The 20,834-nt window shown below is 36.3% G+C and overlaps 1 protein-coding gene across 4 annotated transcripts in view; it reads left to right on the top strand.

Annotated features, from left to right (window-relative positions):
* aopep (aminopeptidase O (putative)) overlaps nt 1-20,834 on the top strand; it is a 75,929-nt gene that overhangs the window by 31,790 nt on the left and 23,305 nt on the right. For all 4 annotated transcript variants that reach the window (XM_052563518.1, XM_052563517.1, XM_052563515.1 and 1 more), the window contains 2 exons: nt 1,518-1,580; nt 2,120-2,203. In XM_052563518.1, coding sequence (XP_052419478.1) covers nt 1,518-1,580; nt 2,120-2,203 — 147 coding nt within the window. The remainder of the gene's footprint in view (nt 1-1,517; nt 1,581-2,119; nt 2,204-20,834) is intronic.

Genomic DNA, 20,834 nt, shown 5'->3' with positions numbered 1-20,834 from the left:
TCTCTAAGCAACCTGAATTAAAGTTTTTGCTTGGCAGACAATAAAACGAATGGAAGAAGTAATTGACTTGCATTTAAATATAATCCTGAGCCATATTTTTGGAACCAGAATATCTTTCCCTTGCAGTTAATAAAATTGTTTTGTTTTGTTTTTTGACTGACATTTCATAGTTTTTTTTTTTGTTTGTTTGTTTGCAGAGATAAAGATAAAAACTATTATTATTGGAAACAATTTAATTTATTATCCTGATTAAATTGTTATTATAGAATATGTAAAAAAAAATAATAATGAAAAAATAAAAATCAGATTTGATAAGATTCATATTTAATGCCAGTATTTCAATTATATAATTTTCCCACTACCTTTGGAAGCAAAAAACTTTTGGAAGCAAAAAACTAAAGAAAAAAAGAAATAAAAATAAAAATAAAAAAGAACACACACAAAATGAAATAAAATATACATAAAACTAACAATCATAACAATCTAATAACTAACAATCAATAAAACTAAATCAAAACTATGATGACCCTCCTTCAAATGACAAAACTACTATGCTTTAGGACTGATAGACAGAAAGATCAGATTTTTGCTGCCTGTCTGAACAAGACTGGAGGATGCGGGCTCTTTACACCTGAACCAGTAAATAACCCTCTAGCAACCGATCGATCACATAGCAACGCCTTGGTGACCAATCACAGCATTCACACATTTTCTCAAGAAGAGGTGTAAAAATGTCTTTTTGTTTTATTATTAAACCAAATTATCATTTAAAGGAACTTTGATGTACCATGGTATATGAATGTACTAATACCTGATACCATCACATGATGTTTTTGAAATGGATAGGTGACATCATTAGGTCTGTTTTCTCTCCTCTTATCTCCCACATTTCTTATTACTTGCGAGAGGCTGTGTCAGCCTGTTTGTAAGATCCTTCTATACCTGCCTTTGTGTTTACACACCTATACGCACACACGGCTCATCTGTTTTAAAGAGACATGGCCTCTGGAAGGAGCGGCCCCGAGAGAAGTGTGTGTGTGTGTGTAACGGAGAGAAAGAGACAAGCGGCCCCTCCTCTGGCTGCACGGGGAGTGAACGCTGTTGATTACAATGAAGCTCCGCTCCCAGACCTTTTACTGCTGCTACTGCCGTCTGCTCCCCCACACGCACACCTCATCTCTCTGCATCCTCCTTTTCTCACTCGCTCCCCTCCTTTCTCTTTCCTCCCTCTCTCAGTGAGGGAAGGTATTCAGTGCGCCAACAGTGCGAGCTTTAATAAGGTTAAGTGCAGCGCGAGTGTGCAGAAGATCTCGCAGGAGTCGCGAGCGAGGATCTTTAGAGGAGAACTCCTCCATTTCAACTTAATGAGGGGATTTTGTCCTCGGTTTTATCCTGGTCACACAGCTTCGTGTTTCGAGTGGTTAGTTCCCATCAAGGAACAAGTGATTCTCTCTCTCTCTCTCTCTCTCTCTCTCTCTCTCCACTCAACATTCTGCTGATCTCTTCCTCTTGTTCAGTGGCTGAGGGACTCCTGCTCAGAATGGTTACGGACTCCAGTGGTGCAAGAAGTCAAGGAAGAGGTAAAGCACTTTTCTAACTCTTAAAGCTTCCATTGAACACCTGTTTGTATCTTACTTCCTTTGCAGATTGATAGTTCTTTACTGTATTACCTTTAGCACTTCATATGCTTCATTAGTAACTTTTACAACGACTGTGGATCTTCTGCTTTGAGAGCATGTTTGCATGTTTTCGTTGTGTAATTGCGGGTAGTATTCGCTGTTTCTTGTACCTGGAGCATCACTCAGTGGCTAAGAGAGGAAATCACACAGTTAGAAGGTGGATTTTTGGTTTTGTGAGAAGTGAAGGACTTTACCCTGATGTTTTGTATGTAGTGTCTTTCAGTCGTTGTATCTGTTTCTCTGATGTTTGAATGACGTCCTTCAACTGTTGAATTGAGCTTATTTGTAATGCATCATGTTTAACTATTTCACTGCTGAGGCGAATTTGTTGCGGCAGGTATTTTACGATGTCTTTGTCTATCTCACCTTCTGACTTTATCTCTCTCTCTCTCTCTCTCTCTTTCTCTCTCTCCCACCCTCCTCTGCCTCCTCATCCGCAGGTTGCAAAATGGATTCACTTCAGTGGCTCTGCTGGAAAGGGCAGCAAGCGGAAGAGAGCAGGGCCCAAGGTTAACTTCAAAGAGGTAAGACCCCACGAAGCAGGCTTAAAATAGATCTCATCCCATCCATTTGTCTTCCCTGCCTCGCTCCCTAATAATTTCCACCTCAGTTCAGTCACTCCAAATTAGGGAACGTCCGTAGTTTTGCTTAATCATGCCTAATGAAGTACTCCCAACTTCTGCTCTTCTCAAGTTGCTGTTTAAGATTCGCTCAAGTTTGCACGTAGTTTTGTTGTGGAGCACAGCTATCAGATTTTAGTGTGCAGATGATGTACTGAAGGGCATTGAATGCTGGAGAAGGGCTCGTACATATGCCCGTCTCGTGTATCCGCCCCTTGGCCAGCTAATAACAGAAGAAAAAAAATCAAGGCATGGTCTGAAATAGCTTGTGCCATGCCATGTGATGGCAGTGAGTCACTCCTTTGAGGTTTAGCTACAAAATGGCTGATCTCCTGCCAGGGAAGATACCTGTTGCTCAATCTGCGTGAGTTTATGCATGTGCATGAGCATGATGTTTTTGTGTATTCTTTTTCTCTCTGTGTTTATCTAAACTTCAAAGTTCTGCATATGTGTATACAGATTCCTCTGTAAGTCTTCACCCAAATTGTCAAACAGTTTGTCTCGCTGAAGCTCACGCACATGTGGAATCTGCACGTCGACTGGCTGCACACCAAACAGTGCGGTCGAGCCCCTAGTAAAGTATGTTCACAAACCAGATGGCAGAATTAGCATCATAAATTCCTGCGTGTGTGTGCTGAGTGTGTGTATTGCGTGTTTCATCTAGTGTGATTTAGGTTATGTCATCTTCAAGTTTTAGCACTGATGTAATGTCTGCACCGAGATCTTGTTTTTGTCACTTCAGTGGTAGGTGTGTATATTTGTGTGTCAGTGGCTGGAACTAAGGGATTATTCTGTCTGAATATGTCTTAGTCAAAGGACATTCTTTTTTCTTTATTTTTTGGTGGGGGGATATAACTCCCACGATAACCAAATCTAGCAAATATAACCCCCCAAATATTTATACGATAGTTAACCTTGAATCAGGCTATTCATTAATTATTTAAATTGCACTTTCGGTGCTTTTATAAGCGCTAACTTCACATATTCTCAATATCTTGTTCTCAACACAATATAACTGAAGCGCAGTTCACTAGCGGCGCGCTCATCACGTATACTCTGCGCGCGTTCACCAGCAAACTCCAGAAGTGTAATAAAAGTTGCGCGAGCCATTCCTATCAGTCGCGAAGATGATGGTCAAATATGTGATCTATTTAAATTGTTTATATAAACAACCACTTTAAATGCTATGGAGAAAGTCAATCGATATCTAAAAAACGCAAATAAGTTAAAAAGACTGTTGAAAAGAGGAGAAAACGTCTTGAACCAGCACATGTATTAAAATGTTAATATATATTTTTAAACTACTCATGAACACATTTACTCGAATGTATTACTTTTCATTGTAGGCTTATTTATTGTGTAAAATTTAGTCTAACTTGTTGTAGAACTTATATTAGATAATCTAAGAGAATAAATTGTTCCCTGTAGATTTATATTGCAACTGGGGCGTGTTGTAGCTGTTGGTTCTAAATGTGCAAACGGTTGTTCCTTCATAACAAATGTTATATTGATTAATTAAAAAAAGTAATTATTGGCCTGGTAATGATTAAGAACTTTGGTACATGGCCTTCAGATATTCCAAAAGATGGCATAGATCAAATCATTAAGAGCCTGTTGAACTGTTTAGGAGTAAGAAATAAACAAAATCAGTTAGATTGGCATGTTGAAATAGAACATTGTCAAGCTATAACTCGTAAAAGCCTAAATAATTTTAAATACATAAAAAAAAAAAATATATATATATGTCCTATGTAAACTTTGCAACGATAATAGCCTTAGACCACTTCACAAAAGTAAACAAACAGATAAATAAACCTTATGAGTGAGCATGACCTGGGACTCTACTAAAACAATTCCCCCCCCCCCCCAATGTTCCAACCAATACTACACCCTAGGCTGCTACCATCTGTGTTATAATGTTATTTTGCTTTAATTTAGTTTGGTTTAGTAATAAATAATATCAGATACCATTTTTTATTATTTTATTTTATGTCTTCTCTTTGTTTTAAATGATTAAAAATCATTCCCTATATTTATAAATTATTACAAAATATAATATAATATTTATTTTAATTCTTTTATATGACATTTTAAGATTTTAGATAATTTAACAAATGTTATGACAATAAACCTATATAATGTTCTTAATTTTAACTTCTTTTTCTAAAACATTTTTAGATTTAAATATAATATAATATGATATAATATAATATAATATAATATAATATAATTTACATACAATTAAGAATATTATATAATATTAAATTATTTTATAACTTTTCAGTTATTTTCAGTGTGGTCTTTTTGGTCCCCATTAAATACCATGTATGGAATAATTGGCATATTCTTGTACCATGGTATTTTAAGTGAAGTGAAGTATGTACTCACGGATTTATCATATTAAACCAATTTTCTGCTTATCACCCAGCTCTAGTTGGGGTATTTTTAATATGAACATGTTTTACAGATCTTAGCTTTAAGGCCTTCCCACACCACACCTCTCTGAACGAGTAGAGAAGCTCAGTCTTTCTGGCACCTGGCGAATTGACACATTTGTTACATGTAACTTCAGAGAACAGTGATGGGGGGGTATATATATCGGGAGAGACAGGCCCATGAAAGAGAAGAAAGACCAATTACAGTCCACAGTTACAGGCTCTGTACAATGACCAGGGTGGGGACAGAGGGAGAAAGAGAGAGAGCCTGCAATTGTTTGAAGTGGTGCCATAAAAGCCAACCTGAAAGGAAACACTGGTGACCCCTCCTCTCCTCATGCCCCCTTCCTCTCGCACCCCACCCCACCCCCTGCTTGTGTAAGGCAGTGGGTGCCCCTGGCTCTGTCCAGGTGTATTTTATATTGCACATTCATGGACTTCAAAAGCAGGCGCCCCATCCTCAGCTCACCCATAAATCAAGCTTAGGCCGGGCCCTTAAAGCGACGGAGAGGCGAGAGAAAAGCATGTGGGCCTACAGGCAGTGCAGCGAGCGCTCTCTCATAGGTAATTACATCATAGGTAATTGGCACTGTTCAGGTCCAGACACCCCCCACTTACCCCAGACTGAGATCAGGGTCACTTTTATGTGAAATGAAAGTTTTGGGCCGGAAAAGAATGGGGTTTTATTGCCTCCCATTTGAGCGTGTGTGGGTGTGTGTGTATGTGTGTTTGGGGAGTTGCTGTGCTATATTAGTTACGCTTTGTGATAATGAGCTTCATTTTGCTCCATTTTCGTCCAAAGCCAAGCTAATGAGAGAGCCTGTCTACACTGGCTAATCACAGAAACAGAGGGACCGACCTCTAGTATGGTCTCATACATTATCTAACCTCCCACATATATAGCTGCTAACCATTTATATAAGGTGAAATATTGGTATTGAGCCACAGGTGTCCTGTTTGATAGTCACTTTAGCAGATTCTTGTATCCAAAAAATACATTTATTTATTTATTTATTTATTTCAGTTTATTTAAGTTTATTCTACGTGAACTCACACTTTATTTTATGGTCCATTTGTCACCAGTAACAAACCATTAACTACAACTTTTGCCTCAAAAACTCCTAATTTGCTGCTTATTGATAGTTAGTAAGGTAGTTGTTAAGTTTAGTTTTTGGGTAGGATTAGGGATGTATAATATAGTCATACAGAATATGTGCTTTATAAGCACTAATAAACAGCCAATATGCTATTAATAGGCATGCTAACAATCATCTAGTTAATATTGAAAATTGTTACTTTGAACTCTTGTAAATTCATATAACCAATTAAGGATCTCTACATCACATATGTCTCTTTACTAAATACAAAGAACACAAACTATACATTTTTTACAAATATTTGTATATTATATATTATATTATATGTTAATTTTGTATACCAAAGTGAAGTAGGTGGGTATATTTTAATATTTGATTTTTTATTATTTGTTTATTAATTATAAAAGTGGAATAAGAATGACCATTCAAAATGTGGGGGTCAGTTTCTTTTTTTTTCTTGTTTCTTTTGACATTTTTACGATCACCAAAGCTGCATTTATTTAATCAAAGTACAGTAAAAACAGTAATATTGTGAAATATTACTACAGTTTAAAATAAACTTTATTTATTATAATATATTTTAAAATGTAATTTATTTCTGTAATGGGCAAAGCTAAATTTTCAGTAAAATAATATGCTAATTTTATTACCAAGGCCAATATATCGGCCGATATTTAGCATTTTTCAAATATCGCCATCAGCCGCTTAGTTTTTCTGCTTGGCTGATGTGTTTGAGTCAGGACTTTTATTTTGACAGTGATAGCGGCAGCGCCTGAGCGAACACAGTGCTCACACTCTCTTGTTCATTGTCGTCGTTATCAGTTCTGTCTAACACGGATAGAAGTATGTCTAATAATCAGATAGAAGGGTTAAACAAAGGAAGTAATCTATACAGAAAGTATTATAACAATTTATTTTATATTAGGCCTATAAGTAATAGAAAGGCAAACATTATAATACTTTCTCGTTTGCCGTCATCATTAAGAAAATACACATTTATATAGTTTAAACAAATCTTTGAATGACTAATGAACATTTAATTTCCCAAACCTTGCAAACTCAAATCCAGATGTAAAATCTTGTGAAGTGTGCCTTTTTATCCAGCATGATCACGTGTTCTCTGTGTGACGGTCGGTCCGTGTAAATTGAACGCTTTAAACTTTAAACTTTAAACTTGTGTTTTTAAATTATGCTGCACTTTGTCATATTCCTCATGAATGTGACCATATACATCCTCATATTCATGTCATTTTAACTGTGTGCAGTTCACAGTTGCTCTATTCATGGTTCAAACCATGATCTTTTAGCTACCACTCTAGTTTTCATGTAATTATTGCCATTTTATGCTTTTATTTATAGGGACAGTAAAGAAAGGATAGAAAGATTTGAAAAAAACGATAGTTATATGGGATCGGGATCAGGAAATGAAATGCGAGCCAGACTCAAACTTGCATCACTCTCATTTAACCATTGCACCACAACCCCTTATTGTATGAGTTAAGATGATTAGGCAATATTGTTGGTGGTTTAGGCCATATTGTTGGTTTAGAGCAGGTAATCTAAAGACTAGACACTATAGGAAGTTCCTCGATGCTCTAAGGTTTAGCTCTTGTGAAGAAAGAAAGGAATGCTGGGTTGTCTGAAATTAAGGTCACATTCATGAGGAACATAATCCTTCCCTGAGACCGCAGCGCCTGAAACCATAGTGACACTGAATTTCCTAATCTATATTCTTCATGGTCATTTCTGCAATTCCTTTTTCGGCATTTGTTTTATATGGTTGTGTACTCCTTTGAATGTTCGCTTGAATGTAGATGTATTTTTAAGCCTAATCCAAATTCCTGTTGTGTGCTGACATTACCGATACTCTGCGTAACCAAATGGATGTTTAATATTTTGGCGGTAATGTACGCCACTCAGCTTTATCTTCGGAGGCCTCTGACAGCATAAACCCATTTTCCTTTTTACTACCGTGTGCAGAGATGTCCAACAGAGCGCTTGATTGCCATGACCTGTTTCCTTCTTCTCCTCAGAGTCTCAAACTCACTCTTTCCCTGAAGTTTTTTCCGTGCGCTGCATCCTGAACCGAAAGCTGATTTATGGAAACGGGGGAAGAGGTAAAGGAAGTAGGCCCCTTAATCCAGATCCTCTCCAAAGACCTGAGAGCACAAATTGACAGACAGTAGGTCTAATGTCTGAAGTTGTGTGTATGTGTGATGTGATAGAGAGTGGAATGTCTGCATTTAGTGAATATTTTGGCATCAGACGAGTTAGTCCAAAAATGCGCGGTTACGTGTGACTGCCATGACTGGAATCTCATTTGCACTGTTATTAGAGACGAGCTCAGTTCGGTGGGATCCATTAGAAACAACAAACAGAAAGATTGAGAAAATAATGCAAAATAAGACTGACCTTTTCACTTTGCTGCCCCTCCTAAAAGGAAGAGGTGGGGAGGTGTCCTCCATTACTTCTGACTCATTCCTCACATGAGCTACAGTAACTGCACGTCACGGAAAATACAGGAATATAAAGGAGCTAATGCTGATATTGGCAGGATAGTGCCTCGCGTACAGACAGACAAATACATCACATCATATTTTCTTAATCCATTTATTTGTGGTTTTCCAGTAAAAAAGAAAAAAATATTTAAATAATTATAAAAAAAAAGATATAAATATATATATATAACAACTTTACAATACAGATTCTTTGTAAACGCTAAATATTCTTATATGAATAGTCATTTATTTATCGGTATACTTTGATCAGTATAATAATTTTTTTCTGTGAAATATTGCATTTATTCATTTATCTGAGCCATAAAACTTTTAGAATATATCTTATTTTAATTTTAAAAAGGGGAAAAAAGTTTTGCTTTATGTAAATTTGTCAAGTTTTGTGTGATTTTACTGTAAAACCTGCAAAAAATACAGAGATTTTTATGTTGTGTAGGAGTGTGTGTGGATGTGGGTGAGAAGAGAGAGATGTCACATGTGTCTCTTGTCTGCATGTGCGGGAATGATCCAGGGTCCATGTCCAATTGTGGAGGAGCAAGTGAAGGGCAGAGGCTGTGGAGAGGAACAAATGCTAGAGAGAATAAACCATGAAGTCATGTGCTTTTTATTACACTCAAACACACACACTACACTTCACATTCCTCACATCAGAGGGGTTTATACAACATGCAATCATTTAACCAGAAAAGTTATTTTAAGTTTGAATGTATTTAAACTTCGATGTCAGATGCAGATCAACTCAAAAGCTGTAACCAGTATCACCAACTGGATGACTGACTAGCATTATGAAAACTTAAACATTGCACATGTGCTGGTGTGTTTGAAGTGTGGCCCGTGTTTGATGCATGCTTTTTACTTTTAACATCTACAGAACGTCTACTATAAAATAATGAAATCATCAATATATATGTTGCTTGCAAATCAATTTTAATAGCCGTCAGTGATGCTCTTAAGAGGCAGATGATATATTTAGGATATCTACTGTACCTGTTGAAAACCATTGCCATGCAGGCGCATGCTTGCAGTTTCTCCACGTTTTTCCTGTTATTGAGGCTGAATTCCTGGATATGCGTGTGTACTAGCTTTAGCTTGCGCACACGTGTGCATTTTTATTGTGAATTGCATGGCTGAGAATTTCCACAGTCTGCTTTGTGCTATATGAGGATGCAATAAGCTATGTTCTTAAAAGAGCTCTTGCGTCCAACTTTCTATGCAAGCCCATCATAATCAGCAAACCTCATATAGCTGATGGCTTTTATTTGATACGGTAATTGGGCACACTCGCTCGCTAGAGAACAGCATAGAGGGTTGTAATGTAGACCCAGGGTCTTTAAAAGCCAGAGCATTATATGAACAGTATGTATATAAAAGGCTCTGCCGCTCCTGATGCACGAAAGCAGAACTCTTGCGGTCTCTTGGTTTTTTTCTCCTTCAAGCATAGAGCACTTTAACATGTATCTGGAGCCTTTGGGTTTTAATGTGGTGTTCGGCATAGGCTTAAAGGGGTAGTTTACCCCAAAATTGTAATTCTGTCTTCAATAATTCATGTTGTTCCAAATCTGTATGACTTACTTTCTTTCCATTGTTGTTTTGGACCCTATTGATTTCCTCTGTATAAAAACATTCTTCAAAATATTGATTTATATTGATATTTTTTGTGTTCTATATTGCAGACATATGCAATGACATTTACAAAAAAATTTGCATACTCTTTTGCCCCAATGACAGCTTTTGGGAGGAATATTGATTGAGATTGCTTGATCTGTGAAGTTTGTTTCAACAGTTTTTTTTCAGCATCAGGGGCACAGATATCACTGTATTATGTGATTCAGATCATTACCTTTTTAATCAGCAAACACCCACTTTTCTCTCAAAAGCCTAAACTGAACTTTTTTTCTGAGGAATAGGGCTTGAAGCTTGAGTGGTTTCCTCACCGAAAAATAGCTAGCAACATCTCCAGTGTCATTAAATACCATCTGTGTTTGTCTTTCCAGTGCACATGGAAAAGGCATCAGTTAGGAAATACACAGACACACATCGCTTTAACTGATTACATATGGTTGCCCCTTACTATTTCCACAACCGTGACGCTCAAGCTCCAATTGGACTTATGTCAAATACCAATTTGCAAATAAATGCGCCTTCTTAAAGGAGGTAGCGTATAACACTCAAGCGAGGCCCGTGTTAAACGACTCCGCGCATGTTTTACATCATGTTCATCGGGCCTCATTTGGTGGGAAATGAAATCCGCAGTCACAAATAAAAAAACGTAGTGAAGTGACTCGGGCATCACTTCATCTCATTTCTCACTGGTCGTAAGCGCCGCGCTCCAACATCTGTCTGGTAGGAGAAAAAGCAGCGTTTCGGTAATGAGCGAGGGAGATGGCGGGTCTCACGGACCACTATGGTGCTATTAGCCTCATTGAGTTCCCCCTCCCTTCGCACTCTTCCACTCTCTGAAGGTCTACAGAGCAGACTTGTAAAGCCCACAGCATACACGGCGGGCTCTTTAATGCAGGAGCTTAATGCTGTTGGACTCACAGGCACAGGGATTATTGAGGGAAACACATATGAATCCAATAACAGACTTTTAAAGGGGTTTATTTGTCGTTAGGCGTACAGATCAATTTAAGCCTGTTTAGCTGAAGTGCTTGTGTCAAAGGAGAAAATCGTAATAGGACTTTGGGCTATGAGGGCTGTAACTCTTCAGACTGCATTTTTCTCTGAAAGCTAGTAACAAATGGGTAGTCTAGATGCAATCAAATTGATAATTTTACTTAAGATCTACTAAACGACTAAATTGAGTAAAAGGGGTCTGTTTCATTAATGACCTGGTGACCTAAACTAAATTACACACTGTGGAAACATAATGTAGAGTATAAATTCAAGTGAAAATTTTATCTGAACACATGTAGGCATATAACGGTGATGCAATATTGTCATATTAAATTGTAAATGTTGCATTTTTGGAATAATAAGTTTTAGATATAGATCTTCCTCATCTTTATAGTTCTTCCTGCTTTTTTATGAATCAGTATCATAGTTCTGCAATTTAATTTGTTCTCAGTTATTTTAAGGAAACTGTAGTTTGGGGTTGTATGAGTTTTTAAAATGTTAGATCACTCTTATGCTTACCAAGACTGAATTTATTTAATTTTACATACAGTGAACACAGTAATATTGCAGAATATCATTATACATATACATAAAATAAATTTTAAAATTTTAGGAAATCTTACTGACCCCAAACTTTTTAATGGCAGTATATATAGATATTGCTTCCCCTCGTCATCTTATATCTGAAGCACATATTATCTGTGCTCAGCATCTGTTTTAAGAAAAACATCTGTTTTTCACAGACTTCCCACGGCACAAAATGTTCGTACCGAACATCAAAAATAAACAGAATAAACCCTCCCAACAAATCAAAATGCCATTGGACAGATGCCATTGTGGAATGGTTTCAGTGATTTTCTGGCTCGCTGGCAGTGGGTCAGGAAAATGAGCCCTTATCAGATCCATTTGAAGGCACTATATTTGGGTCTTCAATTGAGAAGGGCCAGAGAGCGAGTAGTAATGGTACAGACAGGAATAGTGGGCAGATATAGCTGTCCGTCTGACTGGCACAATCAGTGGACTGCGTGTTGGATGGCTCACTGTAATCATCACTGCTTGGGCACAAAGGGAGGATGACGATAGCACATTAAAGCGCATTTATATCGCACTACATCCTTCTGTTGTGTTTGCTTCATTCTCTGTTGGGGTCTGTTCATCAATATGACACTCAAATTAAAAGATGTCCATATGCTAGCCCAGATTTTCACTGAGAGTTTTGCATCCAAATTAATTTCTTGTGTGTGGGTGGCTGGAATTTGTTGCTTCTTGTTGTACTAGCAAGCACTGATCCACCAGCTTTAACTGGTCCATAGGTGTGTTACTGTACATTCACCTGCCTTTGCATTGTCGTTCTAATCCCTGCAGCCTATTATAACCTGAAACCCTAGATTGAGACCAGAAAATAGATAGGTAAAAGAATCTACAGCAGGTATGGATAGTGTTTTTGACCTTTCATTTCGCAAGAGGTGATGCAAAGACAGACATGTCAATGCAAAGGGAGATTTGGTTGCTATTTAGAACTGTTTCCATTTGTGACATTTCTAGAAAGCTCCGAGAGTGACTTTAGTAAGCATCAAATCTCTGACCGTTCCGAGAAAAAGCAAATATGAGACATTTTAATTTTGCTTATTTGGTATATTTACGATGTGTAAAGAATGTCTTATGGGTAAAGATCAGTCATGGCATACAGTATCTGTGCGTTTGTTTTACTTAATGTGTATTGTTTGCGATACCGAGCTGAATCTAAAGCTGAATCTAAAGCTGAATCTGAGTGTTGAAGCAGGTGGAGATGTTTAGAGCAGGTCTGTTAGCAGCCGCCTGGTGTGACACTCTGCCACGTATTAGCCTCCATGTGTAAGGATGACTCATCCCGTGCTGTTTGTCAGGAGTCTTTAATCTTCTTAAAGAGCCACTGCCACAATCCTCTGATGCTGCATGAAACGGTCCGTCTATAGTCAGATTTCATGCGTGTGAAACATTTTTTTAATAATTTTAAAGAATATCTTTACTTTTCATTGGTAGTTTTGAGTATGTGCACATCTGTGTGCATGAGTGCTCTAGACATATAAGTCCCAGTGCCTTGGTGTCCATTCAGCCCATCAGTGTTTGGAAAGTATCTTCGAAAGCTGTCAAGCTACCTGAATTAAAATACTTAAACTACTGTCAAGCAAAAGTAGTTGTACTGTAACTTACTATCAAAAAATATCTAATTACATTGGAGCTAATTAAGAGTGCAATACAACACAATTTCATGACAATGAATAATTTGTACAAGGTGGTGAATTTATATGCTATTTTTTTTTCGACTAGGATTTAATAAAAATGTTGGATTAGGCTTAAGGCTCAAACTAGGCCAGGTGGTAAAGCTTTATGGTTAGATTTAGGCTGAATTTGATATATATATATTTTTTTCCAGGTTTCTCATTTCATACCAATTTATTTATGACAAATTCTCATAAGATTAAGCTGGAGATATCTTTCCATGCAACCATCCAATTATGTAATTTATAATTTAATAAGTCAAATTTTTTCCTGAAAGAACAACAATTTTTTTTTGAATGAATAAGCAATTAGAATTGTTGAATTAATTTGAATCAGTGTGACAGCTCAGTTGTGACACACTAAACACAACAACAGAAACTATGTTGAAAATGTTGTACCGAATATCAGGATTTAGCTAAACGTTTTGAGAGAGAATTGCAAAATTTCTTCAAAATCATGCACAGACTGGTGGCTTTTATTTTTCTTCTTTCTTTTCATTTTCTTAACCCGTCTCTTGAACTCTTTGAAGTGCTACAGTATGAATTTTCTTTGTGAACACGCTAATAACAGTAAATACTAATTCAATAATCCATAGAATACTGCATAAGTACACATTTTGTCACACTACACTGTTATTTGTTGGAAAAAAGTTACTAGTTTTTTACTGTTTTGAAATCAGCTGAGCTGCTATCATGCTACTGAAAATTGTAGAGTTAAGGTAGTAGCATTTCTGCTTTAAAGAAGTTACTCTCTGACACTGCACACAACCTTTCTTTTATCATCTATTGTTTGTCTCCAAAGCTCCAGTGATGCGTGAAGGGAACATCGGATACTGAGAAAGATATCTGGGCTTAGACTATCTACCGACCCCCGTGAGCTCCGAGGTCTAATCTGAAGGTCGGCAGGGGGCTGTAAGCAGCAGCCCCATCTGCAGCTAGTCACCAGACCCCTGTCCAGCCCTGCAGACACATTAGCATTTCATTTTCATAACACATCCTGCCAGAGTCTCGCCAGGTGGCAGCTACTATGCCAGCATGTGGGGAGATGAACCCTAGCAGGCTTTTAGCAGGAACCGATGCTATCTCACTAACATTTTCATTTATTTGTGAGGTTTGTTTCCCTCTTCCCCATCTCGTAAATCCGCTTGGGCTCATATGGAGGAAATTCAGTTGACACAGGGAAACGTCTGCCCGAGTATTTTCAGTATACACACTATATCATCTGATAAAAAGGAGAAATGACCAATTATGGCATGCCATCTGTAGGTTTATATTTAGTTATAGTGATGTCATCTGTCTATAAATTCTATCTTCCTCTTGTTTTTTTTTAGTCTATACATTTATCGCTAAAAGACAGATGCAAAACATCATAGGTTCTAAGTTATAAACATACAGAAAGATACTTCTCAAACACGCAGATATACAGTCAGAACACCAAATGGTCTTTCAGCCCTTGGCGAGCTCATACAGTATAATGGCATATTCCAGGGGTCTAATCAGATTTCTCATTTTGATTAAATTGTAACTCAGTATGAGCAAGGAGCTTATGTGGAGTGAGTCTGTCTGTGCAACAGGTGACCTATGAGATGGTAGCTAGTGAAAAAAAGCTGGATCCTCAAATGGCATCTTGAACCATTTTGAGGGGTCACTCAGAGGTAACCCTGCGATGACTTCTGGACAACAAATCCAGAAATTCCTTTGGTCTAGACCACAAAACGCATGCCAGTTGAGGCGTTGTTTTTCAAAGCCACCGTCTAATTTGGATTGTGGTATCAGGAGCTGCTTGGAGCACATGCTTTGATGCCTTCTCAAACAGGTATCATCAAAGTGTCTTTCAACAGGTGCTTTTATTAACAATAGATCTTTTGCTTTGATCTTCCCTGTTGCACCTCCCGTTGTTTACCAATCAGTCACCGTATAGAAGACGTTGTTGTGTCTGTGTGTTCGCTGAGCACCTGCGAGGACACAGGCCTGTTTCTCTAGGCTTTGAACACGTGCCCCGTTCCCCGCAGTGACCCCCCTTTTCTTCTCAGCATTTCGCCCACAGCTGTTTGTTTTTGTCACCCAATTTGCAGATATTATGCACACAAGTAGACCTTTTGTTCTCCTCGTCAAAGCTGTCCTTTATGTATCTGTGGTACAGAGTGGGTTGAAGACATTTCCCTGATTTCCTCCTTTCTCTCTGTCTTTCAACCTCCCACACTGTAAAAAATGTTTTGTCAGATAGTCTAATGTGGTGACATCTAAATTAAATAGTCTTATTCAAGTCACTAATATAATTCACGATGACTAAAACAATCTGATTATATTAGGCTAAATCAAAATGGGTCATGTTAAGAAAAATAGGTTTTAAAATGTTTTCAGCATTTAAACCCTCCATCTGTCTACCACTGGTCAGACAAATAGATTGCCCTGCCTCAGAGTTGCATCATTGGTTGAGATGTTGTTGTGTTAAACTGGTTGAGATCATAAACATACCATTTAAAGTAACAATTGTACAGTTTCACATTTTATAGTTATCTGCAGTAAGGTTCATTCATTTTAGTTATTGCATTAGCTATCAATTTTTTTTATGGCATTCATTAGTCTTGGTTAATGTTGATTTATAAATATTGTTCATTTGTTATACTTTCATGTTCTTTGGTTAGTCTTATTTATTTATTTGGTTATAGTATTTGTTTTATACTTTATATACAATTGTAGAATTTATTCATATTGATTTACCTTTTTTTACCTCTATTATATTTTCAGTTTTCATTTAAATTTCAGCTTGTTTTAGTAATTTGTAGTAATTTAGTAATTAGTGTTTTTTCTAATTTCTGTATATATATATATATATATATATATATATATATATATATATATATATATATATATATATATATATATATTACATTTTTAAATTTATTATTATTTTAGTTTTATAGTAATTTTAGCACTGCAACTTTTTCAATTTTAGGTAATTGCCAATGCAGCATTCAATTTTTTATTTTATTTTAATTGCCAAAATGTATTTAATAGTATTTCTGAAGTTTTAATTAACAGTAACCACACTATTTGTAATACATTAATGTTACCGTTTACTTAAAATATTAACATTTTCTTACTAGATGTAAAAATTTTCCAAGATTAATAAATGCTGTAAAATATTGTTCATTGTTAGCTCATAACACCTAATGTGTTAACTATTAATAACCAATTGAACCAAAATTAATTTAATTGCTTAGACCTCAGGGCTTAGTGAATGCTAATGTGTGGTTGATAACTAAATTAAAGTTGAAGGTAAAGTGTTCAAACTAGACACAACCGTAGGTGAGGATGCACAAGTAGTGACACTTTGTTTGGGGTGTCAGAATCACTAACACATCCCATTGACAATTGTATCACATTACCCATCAAGAGAGCTGCTGGGTATTCTCTGTATTAGAAGGGCAAGGTTAACGTAACCTTTCTTGTTAGGACAGCTGTAGTCAAACATAATAGACCTTTCAAGTGCATGGTATCTAGAGGCAGTACATCTATAGCATGTTTGTTTTCTCAGCTGCTGGACACAAGAGGGAGGGAGGAGGACTCATGATTATACTGCGCCAACATACATTGAGCTCTATAGGTCCATAGGGATGGAGGTGTTACTGTAAAGGGGCACTAAGAGGGATTTTATGAGCTGGTGAAAGATGTAAGAGGTCTATACATTTAATGTGTGAGGTGAACAGACTTTTGTGTCTCTGTTGGTAGCGAAATTACACACTTCATGTCTTTATGCCTGCTTTTTCCATCTCTTCGACATATTCCCCTCTGTTAACCCCAACATGTCTCATGTTGAGATCTTTTTGGTACACATGAGCTAATGTTGCTAAAACAGACGTATCTATTTCACTTAGTGATGTCTAATCGCCTTGCTGTCTGTTGCAGTCTACTTAATCATGCACAGGTATGGATCTGTCCGTACTCTCCTGTATTCTGAGGGTCCGGCTCACAGAGGGCATAATCTGAGACTAGAGATGGAGCACATGTCAGTGTATCACCTTTAGTCGCCTGTTGAACAAGGGCAGGAAGATTGTAGCTTCTAAAATGGGTTTTATTGATCTTTTTCAATGTCCTTTATCAACATTGAAGTTGCTGTTGAAGCCGTGATGACGTGGTTACCACATGCTCTAGATACAAACAGAAATCTCATTCCTGCATTTGTTTATTTTATGTATATTATTTTTTTATATATATATATCTACCCAAAAAAAAAAGACAAAATCCTGGAAAATGGAGTCTGAAGCATGGATTGCTACAAATCTTTCTCTTTTTTCCATTACCAAAACAAGACGGATTTACAAGCAAATATACTATTTTCAGGAAAAATAAAAAATTTGTTTAGATACTTAAAAATAGGGATAAAATAGTTTGCAACAGTATTTGTTTTTAAGTGTAATTCAGAAATTTAAACTGAGGGAAAAATAAATATACAAAAATGTATTTGAAATACATTTATTTCATGCTAAATATACCACAAATATATACTACACATTTACATATATACTGTATGAAGAGTTTAGTTCCTAAAGATTTTTTTTCCAAAATGCAGTAAATCTACGATACTTTTTTTTCTTAAAATGCAATAAATCCATCTAATCAATATGAAATGTATTTTACATATTGAAACTGATGAAAATATAAAACATAGTTAAGTTGATCCACATATGACAGCCTCTGAACTTGGTCAATACTAAACTTATACACAGGCACTTTACTAAAAATTCACTAGTCAGTCATCGCTTCCAACATGAATTCAATGGGTCATCTTGTTAATGCTATAAATGAATTACAGCAATAAAATTAAATTTAATCATGAACAAAAACATGAACAACATCACATTAGACCACAGAAATTTCTTAATTACATTTCCCTTACATTCAGCTTCCAGAAGTGCATTTTTATTTGCCAATGTTACATTAATTTAGTTGATTAGTGCTATATGCTGTATTAACAAAAACATAAATGGCATTAATAAAAACACTAACACTGACAAGCTACGCAATATAGTGTTCATAATCAAATGCGATTAATCTAATGAACACGATATAGCATAGCTTGTCAGTGATCTCTGTATTAAATTTTGCTCCATTTGAAAGCATGTGATGGAGATTTACCGGTTCTATTAATCACAAGCGATTTATCATGCAGCCCTTGTTTGTTGATCACAAAGTACAAAGTAGAGCAGTAAAGCTAAGATGCAGAGTGTATTTAAAGCACCGTCATTATCATCTAGAGTGTTTGGAATGGTGCGCTGTGATTGGTTGAGCGGTTATATCGCATTATGCAAATAAGTGAGACTGACGTTTGCCGCGGTTTGGAAAAAAGAAAGAAAACATGACTTTATAAATCTGCGAATATCGCATTTTGCGTAAAATAAAAAAAATACTTTTCAATATCAACCAGAAACAATACTGATTTTGGTGGAAACAATTATTATTATTTTTTTTAATTATCACATTTTGGAACTACTACAAGTATGGTTTAGGTAACTTACACTTTAAATATCTCAAAGATCATTATTATTCAAAGAGCATATAATCCTCATAAAACACATTTTAGGCTTAATATTAAGGAATGTTTATTGTGTACAATAAACATAGAGTTTAAGTAGAGTTTAAGTATAATTTTCATATAATTAAGTCTCGAGCGATATGTCAGTAAATATGTTAATAGATTTGAACTATACTTAGTATGAAATAAATGTATTTTAAATATTATTTCTTTTTTACTAAGGTAGTTATATTAATGAAACAATGAAAATATCAAATTTATCTTGTTCTTGTTATTTCTTCTGGAAATCAAGGCAAAATACTAGGTTTTTTTTCAAGTGTATTGGGTTTGGGTGCTGTTGACACACAATCACAGTCAGTGCTGCTTTCATAGGGCAGACCTGCCCTCATATGATCCATAATTCACAGAAGTCTTGCCTTCCCCGTGGTGATGAGTGAACCCCGATGCCACTGAAACTGAGAGACTTATATCACCTGAACTACAGAGCCGATGTGTGTTTACCGCCATGTGTCCCATGTCATCATTTATCATCCTCCAACAGCGTAGATACCCTGAGATCTGCCAGGTTCAAAGACAAAGAGCTTTGACTGTTTTGGACGTCTACCCTGAGGCAAAGTTTACCGGTGGGACAAAAAAGCCCTGATAAAGACAATAATGGAGAGAAAGACACAAGTGTAACCCAAGTACCCCAGGCCGGGTGTTATGCCATCTGTCAATGCCAGAGTCTGTTTTTACAAGGCTGTGGTCAGACAGCATAAAAAGCCCAGAAGCAGTAAAACTGCCACAGAAATCACACTCTGTGTTTTAATAATGCCACTTAGGCACAGACTCTTGTGCTTAAGAATAACAGGGAGTGAATGGTGTGCATTCTTCCACACGAGACCCTCCACGGGGCAAAGGTTCGAGGGGAACCAACGCTTGAGGTTTTAAAGAGGGAGAGCATCTCTGTTTCCAAGGTTTTGTGGCAGATGAAAGTTAAGCTCTGCTTTGAGAAAATCTGCATCAGCGCACTAGACTGTCTCTAGGTTTTTATGTATCAATTTAACTGTACTTTTATAACAAATGCTTTGCATTGCTTTGTCCTTCATCAGTTCATTTGTGTCCTTCAACATTTCTGGCTCAATTTCAACACTTTTTAAGCTTGGTGAAGAAGCCTCTCGGTACTTTAACAGTAATCTCTGAGATATGGGACTTGTAATTGAAGTTTATTTCCAGTGAAGTGGGAGTGAGTAGAAGACATCACCTAATATCATGTGAATGCTTGCAGTTTTAGATTCCTAATTTAATATTCCTACTGTTACATTAACAATGGCAGGATACTGAAGCTCCAGAGGGACGCAGAGTGAGCACTTTTCACAAAAAACATACATTTATTATCCCATTACTTATTTAAAAAAAATATTAGAGCCATAAATCATGTCTTTTGTAGTGATAACCGTTAGATACACAAGATTTACCATAGACTTGGAAAGTGACAGTAAAGAACACAGGAATAAATTCCTATATTGAATAAAATACATTGAAATAGAAAACGGTTAATTTAATTATAATACTATTTCACTGATTTTACTGTATAATATTTCAGTTGTATCTTTTTGATGAAATACATGCTGCCCTGGTGAGCATACTTTTAAAACGGTCATGTATGACACATGAACTGTTATCAAACTATTTAAATGTCTTAAAATGGACACCTGGAGAGTCATTTGAGCACTTCATTGTTCAACATGGAAAGACAAGTAAATAATCCCATTCTATGTTTTAAAAAAGTTGCTAATGCTATGCAGCTAGTGAAATGTCAATTTGAATGTCATTTAAACATTTATTTGGAAATAGCACTTTCTCTAGCATTTTGTCAAATTGCAAATGTTTTTGTAAAACAAAATGTCAATCAGTGACAGGAGGGTGAGCTTTTTCACACTGTATTTTTCTATATTATGCAAGCCATTTCATAAACTAATTTTATTTGAGAAAATACATGGAATATTTGTACTTTTAAAGGTCCATTTGTCTCTCGAGACAAGACTAGTAAACTGCAAAGAAAAACTGAAACCAAAAGTTGACCTTTAAG

This window comes from Carassius gibelio, chromosome B8 (assembly GCF_023724105.1).
Source record: "Carassius gibelio isolate Cgi1373 ecotype wild population from Czech Republic chromosome B8, carGib1.2-hapl.c, whole genome shotgun sequence".
Classification (NCBI taxonomy): Eukaryota; Metazoa; Chordata; class Actinopteri; order Cypriniformes; family Cyprinidae; genus Carassius; species Carassius gibelio.
Note: the sequence above shows the minus strand (reverse complement) of the source record. Positions and strands in the feature narration are given on the sequence as shown.